The sequence below is a fragment of the Megalobrama amblycephala genome, linkage group LG13 (assembly GCF_018812025.1).
Source record: "Megalobrama amblycephala isolate DHTTF-2021 linkage group LG13, ASM1881202v1, whole genome shotgun sequence".
NCBI classification, from domain to species: Eukaryota; Metazoa; Chordata; class Actinopteri; order Cypriniformes; family Xenocyprididae; genus Megalobrama; species Megalobrama amblycephala.
The window spans coordinates 34,841,810-34,861,809 of record NC_063056.1 but is presented as its reverse complement, the minus strand read 5'-3'; the positions used below and the strand labels follow the sequence as shown (position 1 = coordinate 34,861,809).

General features: G+C 37.2%; 1 protein-coding gene across 2 annotated transcripts; it reads right to left on the bottom strand.

Moving 5' to 3' along the window:
* Positions 1 to 2,227: 2,227 nt before the first annotated feature.
* apoeb (apolipoprotein Eb) lies at positions 2,228 to 17,535 on the bottom strand. Of its 2 annotated transcripts, none has more exons than XM_048153367.1 (5): positions 17,294 to 17,535; positions 16,831 to 16,895; positions 3,606 to 3,759; positions 3,197 to 3,484; positions 2,228 to 3,071 (listed from the first exon to the last, which is right to left on the bottom strand). In XM_048153367.1, exons 2-5 carry the CDS (start codon positions 16,871 to 16,873, stop codon positions 2,711 to 2,713), a joined length of 846 nt encoding a protein of 281 aa, XP_048009324.1. In that variant the 5' UTR covers positions 16,874 to 16,895; positions 17,294 to 17,535; the 3' UTR covers positions 2,228 to 2,710. The 2 variants fall into 2 exon arrangements, with proteins under 2 accessions (XP_048009324.1, XP_048009323.1); XM_048153366.1 differs by lacking the exons at positions 16,831 to 16,895; positions 17,294 to 17,535 and adding exons at positions 3,976 to 4,040; positions 4,442 to 4,536.
* Positions 17,536 to 20,000: the final 2,465 nt, after the last annotated feature.

Here is a 20,000-nt window from a genome sequence, read left to right as displayed (position 1 = left end):
CATTTAATTGTATAAACCTGAAAAAAATGTTATTTATTAAAAGGGAGTTAGTTGGTGTTTCTGATATACAGGAACCAGAAAGGCCTGGGCTTGGCTTTTTACAGATTGTTCTGATTTTTTTCTTCTTCTGCCAGACTACCTGCATGAAAGCTAAAAGCTTCAGATCAGGACACAGTTTGCAACTTAAGAAATGTTGTGGTATTTCTGTTTCACCACAAGCTAACTAGGAGATCCATCCATCTATAGTGAAGAAAGGGACTTTTTTCCTTTGGAAAAGGGGGAGTAACCAAGATTACAACACATCTTTTCAGGAGTGATGCTGAATGACCTGGTTATGTAATCTTTTCTTTCTTAGTATTTTTTTTACTTAAACTGACTTTGAGGAACAAATTAAGAAAAAAAGCAATAACAAAAGTGAGTTACAAAGACTGAAACTGTGAATCTGTCTAAAATTATGATGATATAAATAAAACTGTAAAAAAGAGAAAAAAAGATAGAGAGTGAAATGAAGGGTGGAATCTATAATGTACGTCCAACTAGACAGATGAAACCGTTTGGTAGTGCATTGTTTGCAGTCTCAATGCATTTGTTCTGTGTTGCTTATCCAGATGTGAGTACAAGATAGCAGAGATTAAAAAGGAAAGGAAAAACAAAGACAGTGTACATAACCAGGGGCACAGCATGTTCCTTTATGCTGCAGTCCCGCAGGCAAACAAATGGAATTTGGCAACAGATCTCAACATGTCTTTCTTGAGATTCAAAGCAGCAGAAGAGAGAGAGAGACAGAGGGATAGAAAGACAGGATAGCAGTTTGAGAACAGACCCTTTGATCACGAAACTCTCAAAGCTGAGAAACTTGCATCTGACAGTGAAAAGTTCTGTGCATATGCAAGAGTTTATCAGAAAAGAGAAAAAGGGTGTTTATAATATTTGTTTGTTTTTCATAAAGGACAATGTAAAACATCAAATTCTTCTGATTAGGTTTCCAGAATTCCATATATTCTAGTCCTAAATATTCCCCTTGGATGCAAATTTAGGGTTTACCTTAGACTTACCTTAGAGTGTTATAAGTTGTGTTGACATTTTAACCCATGTCTACACACACACACATTTTTTTAAAGAAATTCAAATAAATAGGAGGATTACAAAATGATTTTGATTATGATTATAATTCTGCGAAGGCAAAAATGATTTAAAAATCCAACATTAGCAGACCTTTCCTTGAACTCCAGAACTGAGGAATGGTTTAAATCTCCGGTTTCTGTGTGAAGAAGGAAAGGTGTGACCAGTAGATTGGTCTTGTCCACACAAGTCCTATTGAAACCCCAGGAGGCGGAAGAGAGATGCGTGACAGTGAGCTGAAGTTAGAAATGGGGGAATAAGGGGGTGAATAGAATCCAAAGTTATATCATAATTGCGAACACAGATAACAAAAAAAAAGTGGATCAGTCAAGTCTAAACATACAAAACCCTGAAATGTGAGACTTTTTGCAAGGCCAAATGTATGTATGTGTTGTTCTCTGACTCTTGTTACAGGCCTATAGTTGTGTGCATGTTTTAGCCTGACTGATTTCTTAGCCTGTTATTAAGATGGTAATTCAGATTACGGGCCAAATAATATACTGCAAAACAACCTCAATACTTTAGGCACCAGCATTACCCTGATTTTGTAAGATACACTGGGGTCAGCAAGATTTTTTAAAATGTTTTTGAATATGTTCACCAAGGGTGCTGTAAAAACTGCTATATTGTGAAATATTATTACATTTTAAAATAACTGTTTTCTATTTTAATATATTTTTAAGAATGCAACTTATACCTGTGATGGAATTTTCAGCATCATTACTCCAGTTTTCAGTGTCACATGATCCTTCAGAAATCATTCTAATATGCTGATTTGATCTTATTATTATCAATGTTGAAAACGGTTGTGCTGCTTAATATTTTTATAGAAAAAGTGATATATTTTCATGATTTTTTTTGATAAACGGAAAGAATAGCATTTATTTGAAATAGAAATATTTTTGTAACATTAAAAATGTCTTTACTGTCCCTTTTGTTCAATTTAATGCATCCTTGCTAAATAAAAAATAAATCTTATTGACCCAAACATTTGAATGCTAGTGTTGGGGATGTATGTATTTGTGTGGGGGATTGTTAACAAGAGTGTGGTGGGAACAGAAATGTACTTTGCAATACTCTTGACAAAAATCAAATGAGAAACTAGTTAGTGTAGTAGGACGCACATTTATTGCAAACAAATTCAAACACAGCAGTGCACAAACATATGAAGTAAACGAGCATTTATATGTGGATTTGTGGCTACCAAAGCTCATCTTTGCATATATTCTGATTTAGTACAGTAGCTGAAGGCACTTTTTTTTACTGTTTATTTTGAGTGGCCCCAATAACTACAAAAAAATCTCTTAGATAACTTCCATGGCAAGTTGATTGATCTTAAAATTGCTCTACTATATGCAAACGAAAGACATTATGGAAAGTATATCCTCAGACAGTGGGTTAATACTGAGAAAGTAAACATGGTGAGTACATGGTATTCTTTTGTCCAATAATGGACAGTGCTAGTCCAATGGAGTCTGGTTGTTAACCACTTATCAACCTCTCACAGAATGAGAAAAGCACATTTCAGTAACACAAAACCTCCCTTCTTGTTTATGTTTGGTGTTAACACTAGATAAGTGTGGAGCTCTTAAACTTGAGTGGGAAGAGCTGCTGAGGCCTCCTTGATCTTATCCATGACAATCTGCAGCTGCTCACGGATCTTCTCGGAGTAAGGGGCGAGGAGGCTGGTCAGCTCATCCACGCGGCCCTCTAGGGAGGTGCGCAGTTCCTCGGCGGTCTGTTCCAGCTTCTCCTTCAGAGCTCCAGCCTGGACCTCCAATTGGTCGCTCACCTCCCGTGCCTGGGATGACATCAGCTCGGTAATGGCACCCAATTTCTGGTTGGCACCATCCTTGGCCTGGGTGAGGTATGGCTCTAAACGGTCCTTCACGGCATCAGCGTTTTGGGAAGCACGAGACTGCAGCTCACCCATGTAGGTTGCCACGGTGCTGCAGGGAATGAAAGTAAAGATTAATATTTTTAAAAATGACCTAAATTTTCATTAGTTGAATGCTTTAGCCAAATTGTTGAGCGTGTATTTGACTTGCAGTTCTTTCAAACCATCCAGACTTACTTGCGGATCTCCTCAGTGTCCTTGTTCAGGCGTTTCTTCAGTTTGCGTGTGTAGGTGTTGACACGGTTCTTCACTTCATCTGCGTTCTGCTCCACCATGGTCTTCAGCTCTTGCATGTACTGAGTGGAGCGATCCTTAGCATCGGTCATGTCAGTTTGCAGTTTGCCCGCCAGGAGCTGGAGATCTTTGCTCAGCTGACCAGCAGCGTCAGAGGCGTATGGTGTCAGCTGGGTTTGAAGACTGTCACTGTATGAGCTCAGCTCAGCCATGGTGTCAGTAATTAGGGTGCTGCAAAAAACAAAAAAACACTGGTCACATACAATGTTTCAGCAGCACGTGTGCTATTTGATAATGTGAGGATGAGTATGATGGTGCTGAAGATAGATGTTAAAAAGGCTGCTGAACTTACTCAAGCTCTCTGCTGACCTGGGAGTCCTTGATGTTCTGCACCACACCGTCAGCATGTGTGTTAATTTCGGACACATACTGCCAGAAGCGGTCCACCATCTCTTCCCACCTGGGTTGAGGGGCATCAGCCTGGAACAGGGTACGAGCATGGCAGCCTACAAGGGGTGTGAAGAGACTGTTAACTTTATGCCATATTAAGTTATTCACAAATGAGTGAGCTAGATCATTTACAGTGATTACAAAGCTTAGCAGATGACCTGTATAGATTGTGATGTAGCAGTTGATAAAGATGCATTATAAAACATATCATTGTGCACTGATATTCAAAACAGATAGAAAAACTAAACCATGAGTGAGTTTTTCCCCCTTACCAGTAAAAACCGCCAGAACACAGATCAACACAAGAGACCTCATTTTGATGGACAGACAAGTACACCTGAGGAAAGATCAACACAGAAAAAAAAATCAACACATCTTAAACCACTGGCACAAAACGTATAAGATCTTTAAAGAGAAACAAATTAGATCAAAGTTATAAACGTTGGAAATGGGAACTTTAAACTTATTAATTCACAGATATTAAAATAATGTAAATCTAAACAGTATTTTCAAAAGCCCCTTCTGAAAATGCACCGAAACAAAGCAAAACAGAAAACAGCATCTGAAGATACGAGTATGTATGCAGGATTTGCTTCACTCATACGCGTTTAATACTAGTGACCGTTAACTGGAAGTGTAATAGGCAATAGTTTTACTGACAAACTGGTTATTCTGCATATAAGCTACATTATAATAAGCTGTTGATTACTTCATGAGTAAAGAGAGAGCGTTACTCACCTGAGAAGTGTGATTTTCCTAAGTGTAGAGGGACTGGGGATGTTAGGTCTTTTATACAGTCCCAGGACGCACCCGCTGCCTTCACAATCACTGCCACGTGATTTCGCCTTTGTTCGGGGCTCGCGCATCATCCCACGCGTCACTGACTGCAGCAAGTGTGCGAAGTCCGCAACTTTTCGCACCAGGTGGAGATAAATTGCGCAATTTATATAATTTATTTTTGAAAATTTCAAGGGCACATCTCCTTTCATATTGTGTTGAGGAAATGCTCATGTATGTTCTGACTATTACAGCAACTTTGCGTCCCCAGCTTAGCCTATATAATTTATTATAGGCTACTCTGTTAAATAGCCTAGACAGATATTTAAAAAGCATATCGTTGGCTATAAATACCGTGAATGCATAATCTTTATGCTTGTCTTTACTAACAAGTATTTAATAATATTATCGTTTTATTATATTTTTATTTAATTATTTAGTTTCAGTAGCTACTGCTGCGTAGATCAAAAAGTTGTTATCCTTAAACAGACAGTTTACAAAGTCTAACAACTGTAAATGTTGCTGTGGGACAAATTCTAAGTTATTAAAGAGACAACTGAGCCTAAAGGTAAACTTTTTTTTGCTGGCGCCACATTGTTGCTCGAACGTTTTACTGCAATGGCCTATCAACATGGATGAGCCTATTAGCATGTCTATAGAGACATATTGGCCATACTGTTGCTCACTTTAGCATGAACGTAAGCAATGGCAATGGCAATGGTGGTCACAACAACAACAATAGTGCATTTTATATTAGGCCTATATATAATAAGTAAAAACAAATGTTTCAATATAAAATCTAGTGCATTCCTTGTAATTTTGTTTAGCAAGTTATGTAATAATGTGTAATAATGTCACAAATTTCAAACTACTGCTGATTGCAGTCCATTTGATCACAATGCCCTTCCACGTTTGAATGGCCTAGTGTTTATCTGTAAAGATAAGACAGTCATTAGTATTCCCTGTAAAGATTTAACATAATGAATACAGCCACATATTTGCTTCAGCAATTCTATTCCGAACATAACACCACTAAACAAGATCGCGTTCTTTTGTAAAACTAATCTTTTTTCCGGCCAAAAAGCCTTAGGTAATTATGTTTTTTTCCGTGACAACACAAGAAAGCCTTATCACCCACAATTTGATTCCACCTATTCAGTGATCTTTAGCCTCTTGTCCCAACTTGTCCTTTTCTCCTGGCTCAGCTCTGTCTGATTCACCCCATGCAGCTGATGAAAACAAACATGGCTTTAGTATGCAGAGGGCCCAGTATGATCACTGCACATGCAGACATCCACTATTATTTATACTCCTCTGTACGTTCAATTTACTGTTAATCCTTCTGCAAATAGATTTTATTTTAGTGAGACATTTATACTAAACTCAAACTTATAAAACTAATTTATTTTATGGTCAATTTTGAAACTATTTTTTGTATTCTTGGATGTTTCCGCCTCCTAAGGATGAATCAGGTTGTCACACCTCATATGACGCTTCTGATAAAAAGCATCTGCTAATTGGATTATTGTAAATGTAAGATAATTTTGAGCAATGACATTTATTCTGTGTACCAAAGTGACCACCGACACTGATGAAACGTCTAGGCGTTGTCATCAAAATGCTGATGCATTATATCAAAATAGATACTTCCCATTTTTTGATTTCTATTTTTTTGAAATAGAGAGTACAGGGCAACATTTAAATATTGCAAACTATAATGCCCTACAGTGTATACAAAAGACATTTTAACTGACTACAAAAGAAAAACAAAAAAGACAAGATTAAGAAAGAATTATGACTGTTTTGGTTGCTTCAGGCCCTTCCCATGCTTTTGTATTACCCTCTTAATGGATTAGTTAGATGAAAGCATTGCAAACAGAGCTCTCTCTCTAATTCCTTTTTCTGTTTTTGATAGCAGTTCTTTCATAAGGGGAAGATCAGTGCCAATTGTTGGACAAAAAGTGTTGGATCCGTGCCAAGTGTTGGATTTACAATTAGGTAGTGGTGAACACATTTTTTTTATACTGAATTTTCCTGATGAAGTATTTGACTTGTGGTTTCACCAGAGTGATTATTTAATTATTTGGTGTTGCATCTAATAAATAATGAAACTGGAGAAAATGTGGCTGAAAAATTGACTATACTGTTTAAAAAAAACAAAAACAAAAATAAATTCAGCGTGATGATTTAATTATGAGCTCATGAAAGGACTTGGTTGTTTATGTCCCATGTGGTTTTTGGATAAATGTGTGAAAGGTGAACAGTAAGTAATGAACGCATGTAACCTCGGCCAACTCATCATTTTGCAGAATAGGGCTGCTAGGTCCAGTGTGAGAGGGTCTATGTGCTGATAGCATCTATTCTTCATCACAGCCACGACTCAAGCAGATATGCACTGACTGGATTTATCCAACACAAACACAGCACAAGTGCTCTACAGTGAGGGCTGATGAACTCTAGTGACTCTGACTCTTTGTTTTTCTCTTCTTGCTTTCTGTGGTGTGTGATTCAGTCCTCAGTTGTGTCTTTTGGGAAGGTTGTCTACATTAGTCATTGTTTTCAACAGTCAGGCATTCCAGGTCAAAGGGCTCTCAGATGCTTTGTGTCAGAGAAATCAGTCATCTGCATCTTAATCTGTGTCTTGACCCCCTCTGTGCAAAAAGTGATTTAATCAAACTTTATATTAGGCTTGGGACACACTAGACGATTTTCAAATCTTAACCGATTTTAAAACTGTGGAAGACCACAAACATAATGACAGTTTAAACTGATTTTTAGCATTATAATCCTCTGAATGCATATACTATGATACGACCGTATTTTTTCCTGTCTCTTAGATTTCCCTGTCTACCTGTGTGTTTCTGCCTTGTTGTTTATTTGGACTGCCTTCCTGTGTATTTTTGACCCTTTGCCTGTTTTTAGCTTGTGGACGTGCCCTATTTGATTGTAAACTTTGCTTATGTGTATTTGCAGTTATGTTCTTTTGAGTCCATATATGTTTGATGTAAATAAATAATAAAAGAACTCCAGATAATCATTATCATCTGTTTTTTTGTACTGGTGGTGTAAAGGAATAAGAATGACACACTTACTGCATGTTTAATCAGATATTATTTAATGATTTGTTAGTGCATCATTGTGTCATGACTTCTTTGAGGGGCCCAATCAGTACTAACTCATTATTAACTAACATCAACTCATGCCTTGTTAATGCATTACTTTGTAATGACTTTACTTGAGAGGGCCCAATCATAATTAATTCACTGTTAACAACTTACTAAATTCAGCACATTATTTATCAAAAACTTACTATCAAATACACATGTAAAAACACAACTAGTATTCAGGCCAGTAAAGTGATGTTGTGTGGCTTTTCAAGAAGTCAGAGAGTCGAGGTCCAGTATCATTACGGCCTGCGTCTGGATAGAGATTGAACTGTACTGATCCTAGCAAATGTTCAGTTTGATTGTTTCTTTGGGAACTGTTCCATAAATGTTCTTTGTGGGTTTTGAATTTTTATTTTTTATTTAGCTGTGCATAAGTTGCAGTAGGGTGAGTTTGAAGGGAAAGAGAGCAACACAAAACAGATAAAGACCTTTTAAGATCAGTTATTAGTGTTTTTAGTGTTTTCTACATTTGATGAGGAGGATCAATTCTGTGCTACTCAGTAATGTTTTTGACAAAGCTGCAGTCAAAATTTAAAACTGATAATATTATTTAAATTTGTTTCAAAGTCAGATTACATCTTATTCCTTCTCAAAAAGGCTGTTTGATTTGGTTTATCCATAAATGTTAATTATGCATTAACTATCAATCATGTACTAACATGTAGTTAAGGCTGCCGTTATTAATGCATGAATCCATATGACTCCTGTCGTAGTTAAGGTTAGCTCTTCATTAGTTCATGCTTAGTTCAATTCGTACATGATTATTCATGTACCCTTTTTGTAAAGTGTTTTTTTACTGTGACCTCGGACTGAGCTTGTACACACATGTACCATATTCGGTGAAAATATCTCATTGCAATCAAGAGATATAACCATTTTATTAAAAGGCAACTGCTACTTCAAACTTTTGGTGGTCTGTTGTGAACCTGAATCACCAATCGAAATTCTTTTGATAACTTTTTGCCATGAGTGTTTCTAGATGATGCATGTCAAGTTTTGAACAAAATGCACAAAGGCCTATGAGCAATTCGAAAAAGTAGATTTTTCAAATAACTGCAAATGTTTAACAAACAATTTGATTGACAGCAGTGGTTCTTGAGGCAAAGTTGTTCAGAATGAGGAGATTCAACATATGATATAATATTGTGTGTATGTGTGATACTTTGCATGATATATAGGTTCTAAAACCTAAAAAAGGTTTTGTCTTTCTCCCTAATTAAACACACCTGATTCAACTCATCAGCTCATTAGAAGAAACTCCACTACCTGAAATGAGTGTGTCAGACAGAGGAGACTTTCAAAATGTGCAGTGTTGGGGGTCCTCCAGGACCAGGGTTGAGAAACACTGTTCTAAAACATGATTGCGCCACCCAGTGGTTGTTTTCTTTCAAACTTCGCACAGACCTCTAGGGCCACGAGTCAGACAGTCCCACCGAGTTTTGCCCAGATCGGCCTCCATTAACCTGGTCTAAGAGGTGCTCAAAGTTTATAGACCGATGGCAGCCATGTTTTTCGAGATACACGAATGTCATCATAAATCATCAAGGCAAACTTGGACAAAGACAGCGCATGCCAATTTTCAAGTCAATTGGACTAACGTAGTTATAGCTGTTTTTTATGTTTTATTCGTAGTGGTAAATCTCCGCAATTTTTTGTATGACCACAGAATGAACTCGTATATGAGTATGACAAGTTTGGTGAAAATATCTCATTTCGTTCAAGAGTTATAACCATTTAAGTGAAAATGGCCCTGCCTACTTCGAATGTTTTGGCGTCAATTTCGTTCAAGAGCTATAACCATTTAAGTGAAAGTGGCTCTGCCTACTCCGAACATTTTGGCATCAATTTCGTTCAAGAGTTATAACCATTTAAGTGAAAATGGTCCTGCCTACTTCGAACGTTTTGGCATCAATTTTGTTCAAGAGCTATAACCATTTAAGTGAAACTGACCCTGCCTATTTCGAACGTTTTGGTGGCAATTTCGTTCAAGATTTATAGCCATTTAAGTGAAAGTGGCCCTGCCTACTTTGAACGTTTTGGCATCCTGTCACAAGCATGAATCACCGATTAAAATACTTTTAATACCTTTTTGCCAGGAAGGTCTCTAGATGATGTATACCAAGTTTCAAGTGAATTGGACAAACGGTCTCTGATGAGTTTGAAAAAGTAGATTTTTCAGAAAATTCAAAATGGTGGGAACATTTGAATGGCTGAAATGAAATTGTATTTATTTTTTTGTTCGTCTTGAGCAAAGGATTCCAATGATATAAGACACTTGAGTCTACAACAAACTGTTTAGGAGTTATGAGCAGTTTTGCGTTGTTGATCAGGGGACAGGCAGCTAGCGGATAGTGTGGAGATGTTTGCTGTATGTGACAAAAAATGTTTTGGCCTAAAAACGCGTGACATCGCTTAGGCACCTTTAAGTTTCAAATCTCTATGCCTTATGGTTTGGTCTGCACAATCAGTTTTACAGTGGAAGAAAAATTATAAAAATCCTTACAATTACAATAGGGTTTCAGATGCAGGTATTTTTAAATAATGTAAAAACGTGTATGTGCTAAATAAGTGCAGTGTATCAAATGATTAATTTAAATGTTAGTACATTACACTTAATATAAAATGGGACCAGTTATTTTGTAAAGTACAAATAACCAGGCCAACATGCAGAAAACAGCAGAACTGGAGCATTCACAAACTTCTACAATCAGGAGAAATCACTTGCATGCTTTTAAAATGAAACATTTAGGCTAATTTGATCATGCTTCCAGTTACCAATAAGAATGCAGTACTCTCAGTCATGTTTAACAATTTATTTTACTATTTTCAAATCAATTTGTTTCCCTCAACATCAGTGTGAAAAAATGCAAAATTGAGTCTATTCTGCTGTGTAGTTCAGCTGTCTGCAAATAACCCACAAAAATAAGAATACAAGTAAACAGGCCACCCTATATCATCAGACTTTGAAAATTCAGTCAACTTAAATGTAAAAGTGAACCAACAATAATGCAAATGAAACAAGAGTTTTAGTTCACAGTATCAGGTTCCTGTTTTAAGGTCACTTCAGTTTACACATTTAGCAGCTGCATTTAAAGAGTCAGTTTATGCCTTCCTTGGGAATTAAACCTAAAACCTTGTTGTCGCACCATCTCTGCTGCTGAAAAACACACTTTAAACCACCCTAAGATGCTCAGGCTATAGTTTTCTGGTTTATTAGTGCACTTGTCAGCTGTGGAGGCTGGGAGACCAGCTTAGGCTGGTTACAGCTGTTTTTCCAGGAAGACAGTGTCTTGATAATGATGACATGCTTGAATGAACTCTTGGAAATGCCAGGATTAGCTTCTGTGTGTATAGGTAAAAGATGAAGGTTGTTTTTTTGTTTTTTGTTTTTTTGTTCCGATGGAAGTGTGTGGGAGAGTCTTGGAAGTCTTGGAAGAGTAGGTACTTTTGCCTGCAAGGACAGCTCCCGACATGTTGCCGCTGGCATTTATGTGGGATTTTCATGTGTTGATCTTGCTGTGGGTGTTTAATGAATGTTTGGGCAGCATGTGTCTTCATGCATCCATTAAAAAGGAACCGGCAATCAGTTAATAACAAATGCATTGCCTGACCTGCAAATCTTAATCATCTTATTTTTGTAGTGACTTGAAATGATAGTGGGTGTAGCCAGTTGACTATTGATATTTTTTGACTATTGATATATTTATGATTTTTTTTTTTTTTTTTCATTTCCAAGGAGAAATGTTCAGCACTTAACTTAAGCAAAACCTGTATTAAATGATATTTTCAATGTTTTCGATCGGGAGTTCCTAATCAATTGTTGTAGGTGGGGCTTTAATTAGTGGGACACTGAAGCTTCTCCTTTGCGTTCGCTCTCAGATGCACGGTGTATGTATACGAACGGAGAAGCAGAGGTAGTTTTTCTCTCTCATCTTGCATTTACTAGTGATGGTAAACCGAGGCTTTCTGAAGTTGAAGTGAAAAAACGGTTCATTATTTGAAGCTTTTCAACACCGTGCACACTAACGACACCTTGTGGTCAAAAGGTGGAAAAGCGGCCTTTGCGTCCCATAGAGACAGAGCGCATTTAGGCCACGCCCATACCGGGGAAAACAATCCAACTCTCTCCATTTACAATGTGAAGCTGCCTCCTTGTCATTTCTTGCTTGCAACAAAAGACAGAACAATGTCTAAAAGCTGCTGTGTGACAGGCTGTACTGCAAACAAGCTAAAATAAAACAACAACAAAAAAACCCAGAACTAAGTTTTAATAAAATACCGAACCGTAAAAGCCAGACTTTGAGGCAAAAGTGGATACAGGCAATAAGACGTGAGGCATCAGCAGGAAGAATGGGTATATTGTGGGATCCTGACACTCAGTATGCCTATGTGTGCAGTAAACATTTTGTCAGTAAACTTTTTTGTCATTTTTTAGTTAAAAATATTTTAAAGCATTTCCTGTCGGCGATTACGTTTCCCTCCAGTGGGTGTAATTCTCAGTGTAATATGCACGCTGCGCTCTGTCTCAATTGCCTGTATTCACTTTTGTGTCCTTAAATGCAATAACTTAGTGTGATTTCTCCCAAGGGGGACCCCCCAGTGATGAAATCTACGTGTAGGCAGGTATATGCCATATACCCACTAGAAAAGGTCAAAGATTTCCATATACCCACTTAAAAAAAGTATACGGATTTGGCGCTCTTTAATGTGGCGTGACAGATCGCTGTAGCCTCAGTTCAAGAGAAGCAGCAGCCTGCCCTGAAGCACACGTTTACTGATCCTCTCCTCTGCTTTTATACCAGTTACAGCTTGAAATAAACACAAATGAACATCTAAAGGTATGTTAAAAGATACAGTACAACTTACCGAAATCCGTATCATGTCTTGTGTAATCGCTTAATCAGTGTTTCAACCGCGGAAAGACGTTAAAAAAGTTTGTAAACAAACGTCACATTTACCTCAGAACAAACATATTCAGTGACCATAAACTCGTTAGTCAGCTAAAAAAATTAACTATAGAGAGGAGCATTTAACTAAATATATGCACCATATTACAAATTAATTGTAATTTTTAATGTTCTTTAATAGCCTATATAGCCTAATCCTAATGCATGTTTGAATAAATCCATCAAGTTGACAGCCACCATTTAAATGTTTATATTTCAAAAAACGAACTGGAGTAGAAATAATTCTAAAGTTAGTAGGCCTATTATAACTTTATTCTTATAAATATTTCCTTAAGTTTGTATACAAATCAGTTCATTTTAACCTTCAATATTAATATAGTACCAAGTGATTCCCATGTATATTATACAGCATTAGTTGATTTTTTTTTCTTCAGAAACTGTGCCATGTACTGTATCTGATATAGTTTATCCAAAATAACTGATATCAAATCGAATTGCCAGCTTGTGAATCGAAATGCATAAATGATGACAGACTGGCAGGAAATGGTGGAAAACAGAAAAAAAAACAGGGTGATATTGTGACATACGGATAAGCCTCATCTTTCAATTATTGTTAATAATAGTTGCAACTTGCACTCTTAAATGTGCATTAAAAATTGCCAGCTGATAAAAGTTAGATGGTGATTGACGCTAAACAGTAGAAAATTAGTCCAGATCTCCAGCTATAAATGTCATTGGGTGTTAAAGTCTTTATAATAAATTGACATGTTGATAACACACACATAAGCAGTCTTTCAGAATGCTCTCAATTACATGAAGCTTAGATCAGATGCATACTAAATGCATCTGTGAGTGTGGTGGTGCTTATGGGGTGTCGCTCTGGGATGGGTGAGTATGAGGCTGGGAGGGAAAAATCACAGTATACTCACTACAAAAAACCAGACCCCCACCCCGGAACGGGATCACGGGGCCCCCTTCTGGAGATTTGCTTAGGGCCCCCAATAACCTAAACACTAAACACGCCCCTGCTTAAACTCTTGTTTTTTTGGGTCGACAGCTTATAAAAACTTAGTTCTGGGTGTTTTAGCTGGTTTGCTGTTCACCCTGTCCCATAGCAGCTTTTAGACATTGTTCTGTTTTTTTATTTAAATCAGAAATTACAAGGAGGCAGCTTCACGCAGTATAAAGTCAATGGAGACGGTTAGATTGTCCCCAACCCCCTCGTGGGTGTGGTTTTCAGGTTTTGATGCATCGTCTCTATACGACACCAACATTTTTTTATTTTGTAAAAAAAGACCTTTATTGTACACATAGTAAAGCAATCAGAGTTTAATGCAATTTAGAGTTTACAGGATATTTGAATGTTAACTTTTACAAATGTTATGTATTTACCATTTACATTTATTATTTGTGCTGTCATGTTATGTGAGATAATTCAGCACTGCATTTACTCATGTTAAATATTATATATTGCTTCTATATATATCATTCTTTAAGCTCTCGCGCTCAGATGCATGGTGTATGTGAATGGAGAAGCAGAGGGATGAGAGAGTAGGCCTTCTGATGTCTGTGTATTCTAATCTTGCCTCACTACTCTGTTTAAGGAAAAAAATCTGCATATCCATCATCCCATTTATGGTGTGGTCATGTTTCTGTGGTGTCCGGAGGTTAACACTTGAAGTCTGCTACATGGCATCCACTAGGTGGCATGTGTGATGCACAAAAGTAGTACATAATGGCAGCACATTTGTCCACATAATAACTCAGTGATTGGATAGAAATTAGGTGTCTTGACTAAATTTCTAATGACCCATAGTTCAAGAAGTCCCTCATCAAATATCCAAATTTGTTGAGTTCGGACACAAACTCCCAGAAGCCATCCACCATATCCTCCCACATGGGTTCATCAGCATGGAACGGTACGAGCATGGCAGCCTATACAAGGGGTGTGAAGAGACTGTTAACTTTGTTATATTACTAAGTTATTCACAAATGAGTGAGCTAGATAATTTACAGTGATTACCAGGGCCGTGCACAGACCTTTTGAAGGGCATGTGCTGAAACTGAAAAGGGGCACCTATATATATACAGTGTTTCAGGACTTCTTTAAAACTAATTATACAGCAATCTTCTGTGAGCCATGTGCTTGAAGATGTTTATGACTTCACTGTGATCCACTGAGATGTCCCTATCAACACACAATAACACACACACTACTTTCTGCATGATAAAATATAAAAAGGCACAGTGACCTGATGATTCTGTAATGTTTTTAGTTTGTACATTACTGTAGTAAAACCATTTTTATACATGTGAAGACGAGCGGGGAGTAGCCTATACAATACTAGATTAAAAAAATTATCTAGAGAGCAAATACATATTAACATCGTAAACATTAACATTATTACGCCGGGTTTTTGACCAGCGAATATGTGCAAATGTGCAATTTGTCATTAAAACGACGGCATCACATTAGGCTACGTCATCATCAGTTATGAGCGCTCAGTTTTTCCTGTTGTAAAATACGTTTGGCCAAAATCTCAATTTATAAAAGATGTAATAGGCTACTACTGTACTGTATGCAGGGTGCGATTTGTGAAAATTTGTTAAAAACCAGTGGAGCTATATTCTATTTTTAGTATATAAATTGGTAAAAAAATCTTAAATCTTCTGATTTAACCTTGAGATTTGAAGTATTAGATAGCTTAGATTTTTGCACCACTATTTACAATGACACTAATAAATCTTCATTTCTGATAGAAATGCAAAATCAATCGGTAGTTATTAATAGAATAACGAGACACAAACCTTTACATTCAATCGCGTTTGGCCCCATTTATTTTTGATCTCAGAGCATAGGCCTACACATACAAACTTTTAGTCCAAAAGTGCGCACATTTGGAGAAATGCACATTTACCTCATATTTTATTAGATAGAATATAAGCCGGGCCGTACGCAGGGTTTCATAATTACCGAGGTCAGAAAATGTAGTTTGCTAGGGGGGTTCGGGGGCATGCTCCCTGAGAAAATTTTGATTTCCCTGGTGTACATATGTGCAGCAGTTTTAATACGTTTTAAGGCCAACAAATTGGATAACAATTTAAAACAATGTCAACAAAAACATACATGCAGAGTTTTGAGGCAGCTTTGATCGCATGTTTGGTAATTTCATGACTTAACTTACAAAAGAACAACGACGGTCATTGTTCGTAGTTTCTTTTGCGCTTTATTTAAGCTATAATAAAGTAGTTATGCAGCGCGCGCCGGCGCATTTGCGCATGCAATTCTTGAGTGCGCGCCACGAGCACAGTATAACGGCTGATTGGACAGTCATGTATTTTTTTCTGAGTTTTACCGACATAGCCTGACAACATCTCATCTGACCGCAGTTCACTGTTGTTCAACTGAAGCTCCCTCGTCCTCACCGCTGATGCGAAGTCAGAATGCGCGTCTGAAAAGTGTCCCGTTTGTTGTGGTCGTAAAGAGACAGTTCTATATAAACGCAGCGTTTTACTTGGTATTTTATATGCTCTGTTGGTGGTTTGTGGAGTAGCATCATCCGGGAGGGATATTTTTTTATCCCCCCGGGGATAAAAATAATTCAGCAGAGGCAGGGTACATAGACCAGAAGGGGGGAAATTCCCCCCGTCCCCCCTACAAATCGCACCCTGACTGTATGCACAGGCAATTTAAGGCTATGACTAACTTAGATGGCAAATCTCTCTCCGCCACCGGTCTCAGGCCTGAAATGCATAAAATATGAAACTTTATAGACTTACTAGTGTTTCTTTCGTAAAGACAACGTTGTAGCCAACTTATTCAAACAACAAGATATTTATTTACCGACGTTCAGCTGCTCTGCTGTGGAAGTTCAGTTCGCTGCACTCAGGGGGCGGAGTTAAGAGGTTTGACTGACAGTTTGAGCGGATCTAAAAAGATTTTGTCACAAGCTCTTTTTAATACCTTTATTAGGCTAAATATATTTGTAAATCAGAAAGACAGACGTAGCCTAAACGGTGACCAATAGCATTGATTTATTTAAGGAAATAAATAACATAAAACACCTCCGAAAAAATAAAAGGACAAAAAGGGCATGTGCTCTGCCCAGGTTGAGCCCTACCTGTGCACGTGCCTAGTTTTACAAAGCTTAGCAGATGACCTGTATAAATTGTGATGTAGTTGATGAGATGCATTATAAAACATATCATTGTGCACTGATAATCAAAACAGATAGAAGAACTAAACCACGAGTGAATGGAGTTTTTTACCCCTTATCAGTAAAAACTGCCAGAACACAGATCAACACAAGAGACCTCATTTTGATGGACAGACAAGTACACCTGAGGAAAGATCAACACACAAAAAAAGCATTACATCTTAAACCACTGGCACAAAACGTATAAGATCTTTAAAGAGAAACAAATTAGATCAAAGTCAACAAAAAGTATTAACTTTGGAAATGGGAACTTTGATCTTATTAACTCATATTACAGGTATTAAAATAATGTCAATCTAAACGGTATTTTTTAAAGCCCTTTCTGAAAATGCACCAAAACAAAGCAAAACAGAAAACAGCATCTGAAGGTACGAGTATGCAGGATTTGCTTCACTCATACGCGTTTTAGTGACCGTTAACTGGAAGTGTAATAGTTTTACTAACAAACTGGTCATTCTGCATATAAGCTACATGATAATAAGCTGTTGATTACTTAATGAGTAAAGAGAGAGTATTACTCACCTGAGAAGTGTGATTTTCCTTCGTGTAGAGGGGCTGGGGATGTTAGGTCTTTTATACAGTCCCAGGACGGACCCGCTGCCTTCACAATCACTGCCTTTTTTCAGGGCTCGCGCATCATCCCACGCGTCACTGACTGCAGCAAGTGTGCGAAGTCCGCATCTTTTCGCACCAGGTAGAGATAAATTGCGCAATTTATATAATTTCTTTTCGAAAATTTTAGGGGCACATCTTCTTTCATATTGTGTTCACGAAATGCTCATGTATGTTCTGACTATTACAATACAGCTACTTTGCGTCCCCAGCTTAGCCTAGCCTATATAATTTATTATAGGCTACTCTGTTAAATAGCTAGTTTAATAGTTTTAATAGTTTAAATAGATATTTAAAAAGCATATCGTTGGTTATAAATATGCTTGTCTTGACTAACAAGTATTTAATAATATTATTGTTTTATTTGTAGGCTATTTTTTTATTTATTTATTTAATTATTTGCCACCATGTCTGGACCAGTGAAGAAAAAATTCTTAGTCTAATTCTACTTGAGAAAATATCATTTTGAACTATTTGCAAATAGCTAATATATGCATTAATTTTCATTAAAATATGCACTTTTATTTGTATGCCTAATATGTCAAAAACGTTTTTGGTCTCGTCACTCTGTTAGGAGTTAAATGAATCACATAAACTTTCAATTCAAAACATCCATATTTGAGAAAAAAAGAGAAGTTTGCATCACTGGATGTTACTGTCGGTCGATTAACATTTCAATCGTAAAACAGTTGACATATAGGCCTATTAAATGTTTCACTATTTACATCTTACCTGACTATCTTTCAACGTTAAAGGGATAGTTCACCCAAAAATGAAAATTTGATGTTTATCTGCTTACCCCCAGGGCATCCAAGATGTAGGTGACTTTGTTTCTTCAGCAGAACACAAATAATGATTTTTAACTCCAACCGTTGCCGTCTGTCAGTTGTTTAATGTCAATGGTAACAAAATCTATGAGAGTAAAAAAAAACATGCACAGACAAATCCAAATTAAACTCTGCAGCTCGTGACGACACATTGATGTCCTACGACATGAAACGATCGGTTTGTGTAAGAAATCGAACAGTATTTATATAATTTTTTACCTCTAATACACCACTATGTCCAACTGTCTTGAGCGCATACACGGCATCCGGTGCGTGAGGTGTGTACGCGCTCTGGCGTAGTTTAAAGGATTAGTCCACTTTCAAATAAAATTTTCCTGATTGTTTACTCACCCCCATGTCATCCAAGATGTTCATGTCCTTCTTTAGCCGGTCGAAAAAGAAATGAAGGTTTTTGATGAAAACATTGCAGGATTATTCTCCTTATAGTGGACTTCAATGGCCTCCAAACAAAAGAATGTTTTCTACAAAAGAAAAACAAAAAAGGCAAGATTAAGAAAGAATTATGACTGTTTTGGTTGCTTCAGGCCCTTCCCATGCTTTTGTATTACCCTCTTAATGGATTAGTTAGATGAAAGCATTGCAAACAGAGCTCTCTCTCTAATTGTTTTTTCTGTTTTTGATAACAGTTCTTTCATAAGGGGAAGATCAGTGCCAATTGTTGGACAAAATATTTTTTGTGGGTTTTCAATTAGGTAGTGGTGAACTTTTTTTTGTACTGAATTTTCCTGATGAAGATTGCATCTAATGAATAATGAAATTGGAGAAAATGTGGCAGAAAAAATTATGACTACACTGTCTTCGAAAACAAACAAAAATAAATTCAGCGTGATGATTTAATTATAAGCTCATGAAAGGACTTGGTTGTTTATGTCCCATGTGGTTTTTGGATAAATGTGTGAAAGGTGAACAGTAAGTAATGAACGCATGTAACCTCGGCCAACTCATCATTTTGCAGAATAGGGCTGCTAGGTCCAGTGTGAGAGGGTCTATGTGCTGATAGCATCTATTCTTCATCACAGCCACGACTCAAGCAGATATGCACTGACTGGATTTATCCAACACAAACACAGCACAAGTGCTCTACAGTGAGGGCTGATGAACTCTAGTGACTCTGACTCTTTGTTTTTCTCTTTTCTTGCTTTCTGTGGTGTGTGATTCAGTCCTTAGTTGTGTCATTGGTTAGGGGAAGGTTGTCTGCATTAGTCATTGTTTTCAACAGTCAGACATTCCAGGTCAAAGGGCTCTCAGCTGCTTTGTGTCAGAGAAATCAACCATCTGCATCTTAATCTGTGTCTCGACCCCCTCGTCTCTGTGCAAAAAAGTGATTTGGTCTTTACTATGTACTTACATCAGTGCGGAAAATGCAAATGACCCACAAAAATAAGAATACAAGTAAATAGACCACCCTATATCCCTATAAAATACCCTATAAAATTCAGTCAACTTAAATGTAAAAGTTGAAAAGTTGAACAGTAATGCAAATGAAACAAGAGTCTTAGTTCACAGTATCAGGTTCCTGTTTAAGTTCACTTCAGTTTACACATTTAGCAGCTGCATTTAATATCCGTTTATGCCTTCCCTGGGAATTAAACCTAAAATATTGGTGTCGCACCATCTCTGCAGCTGAAAAACACACTTTAAACCATCCTAAGATGCTCAGGCTAGTCTATTTTTCTGGTTGTGCAGTCGTCAGCTGTGCAGGCTAGGAGACCAGCTAGAGCATCTAGAAACCAGCTTAGGCTGGTTACAGCTGTTTTCTCAGGAAGACA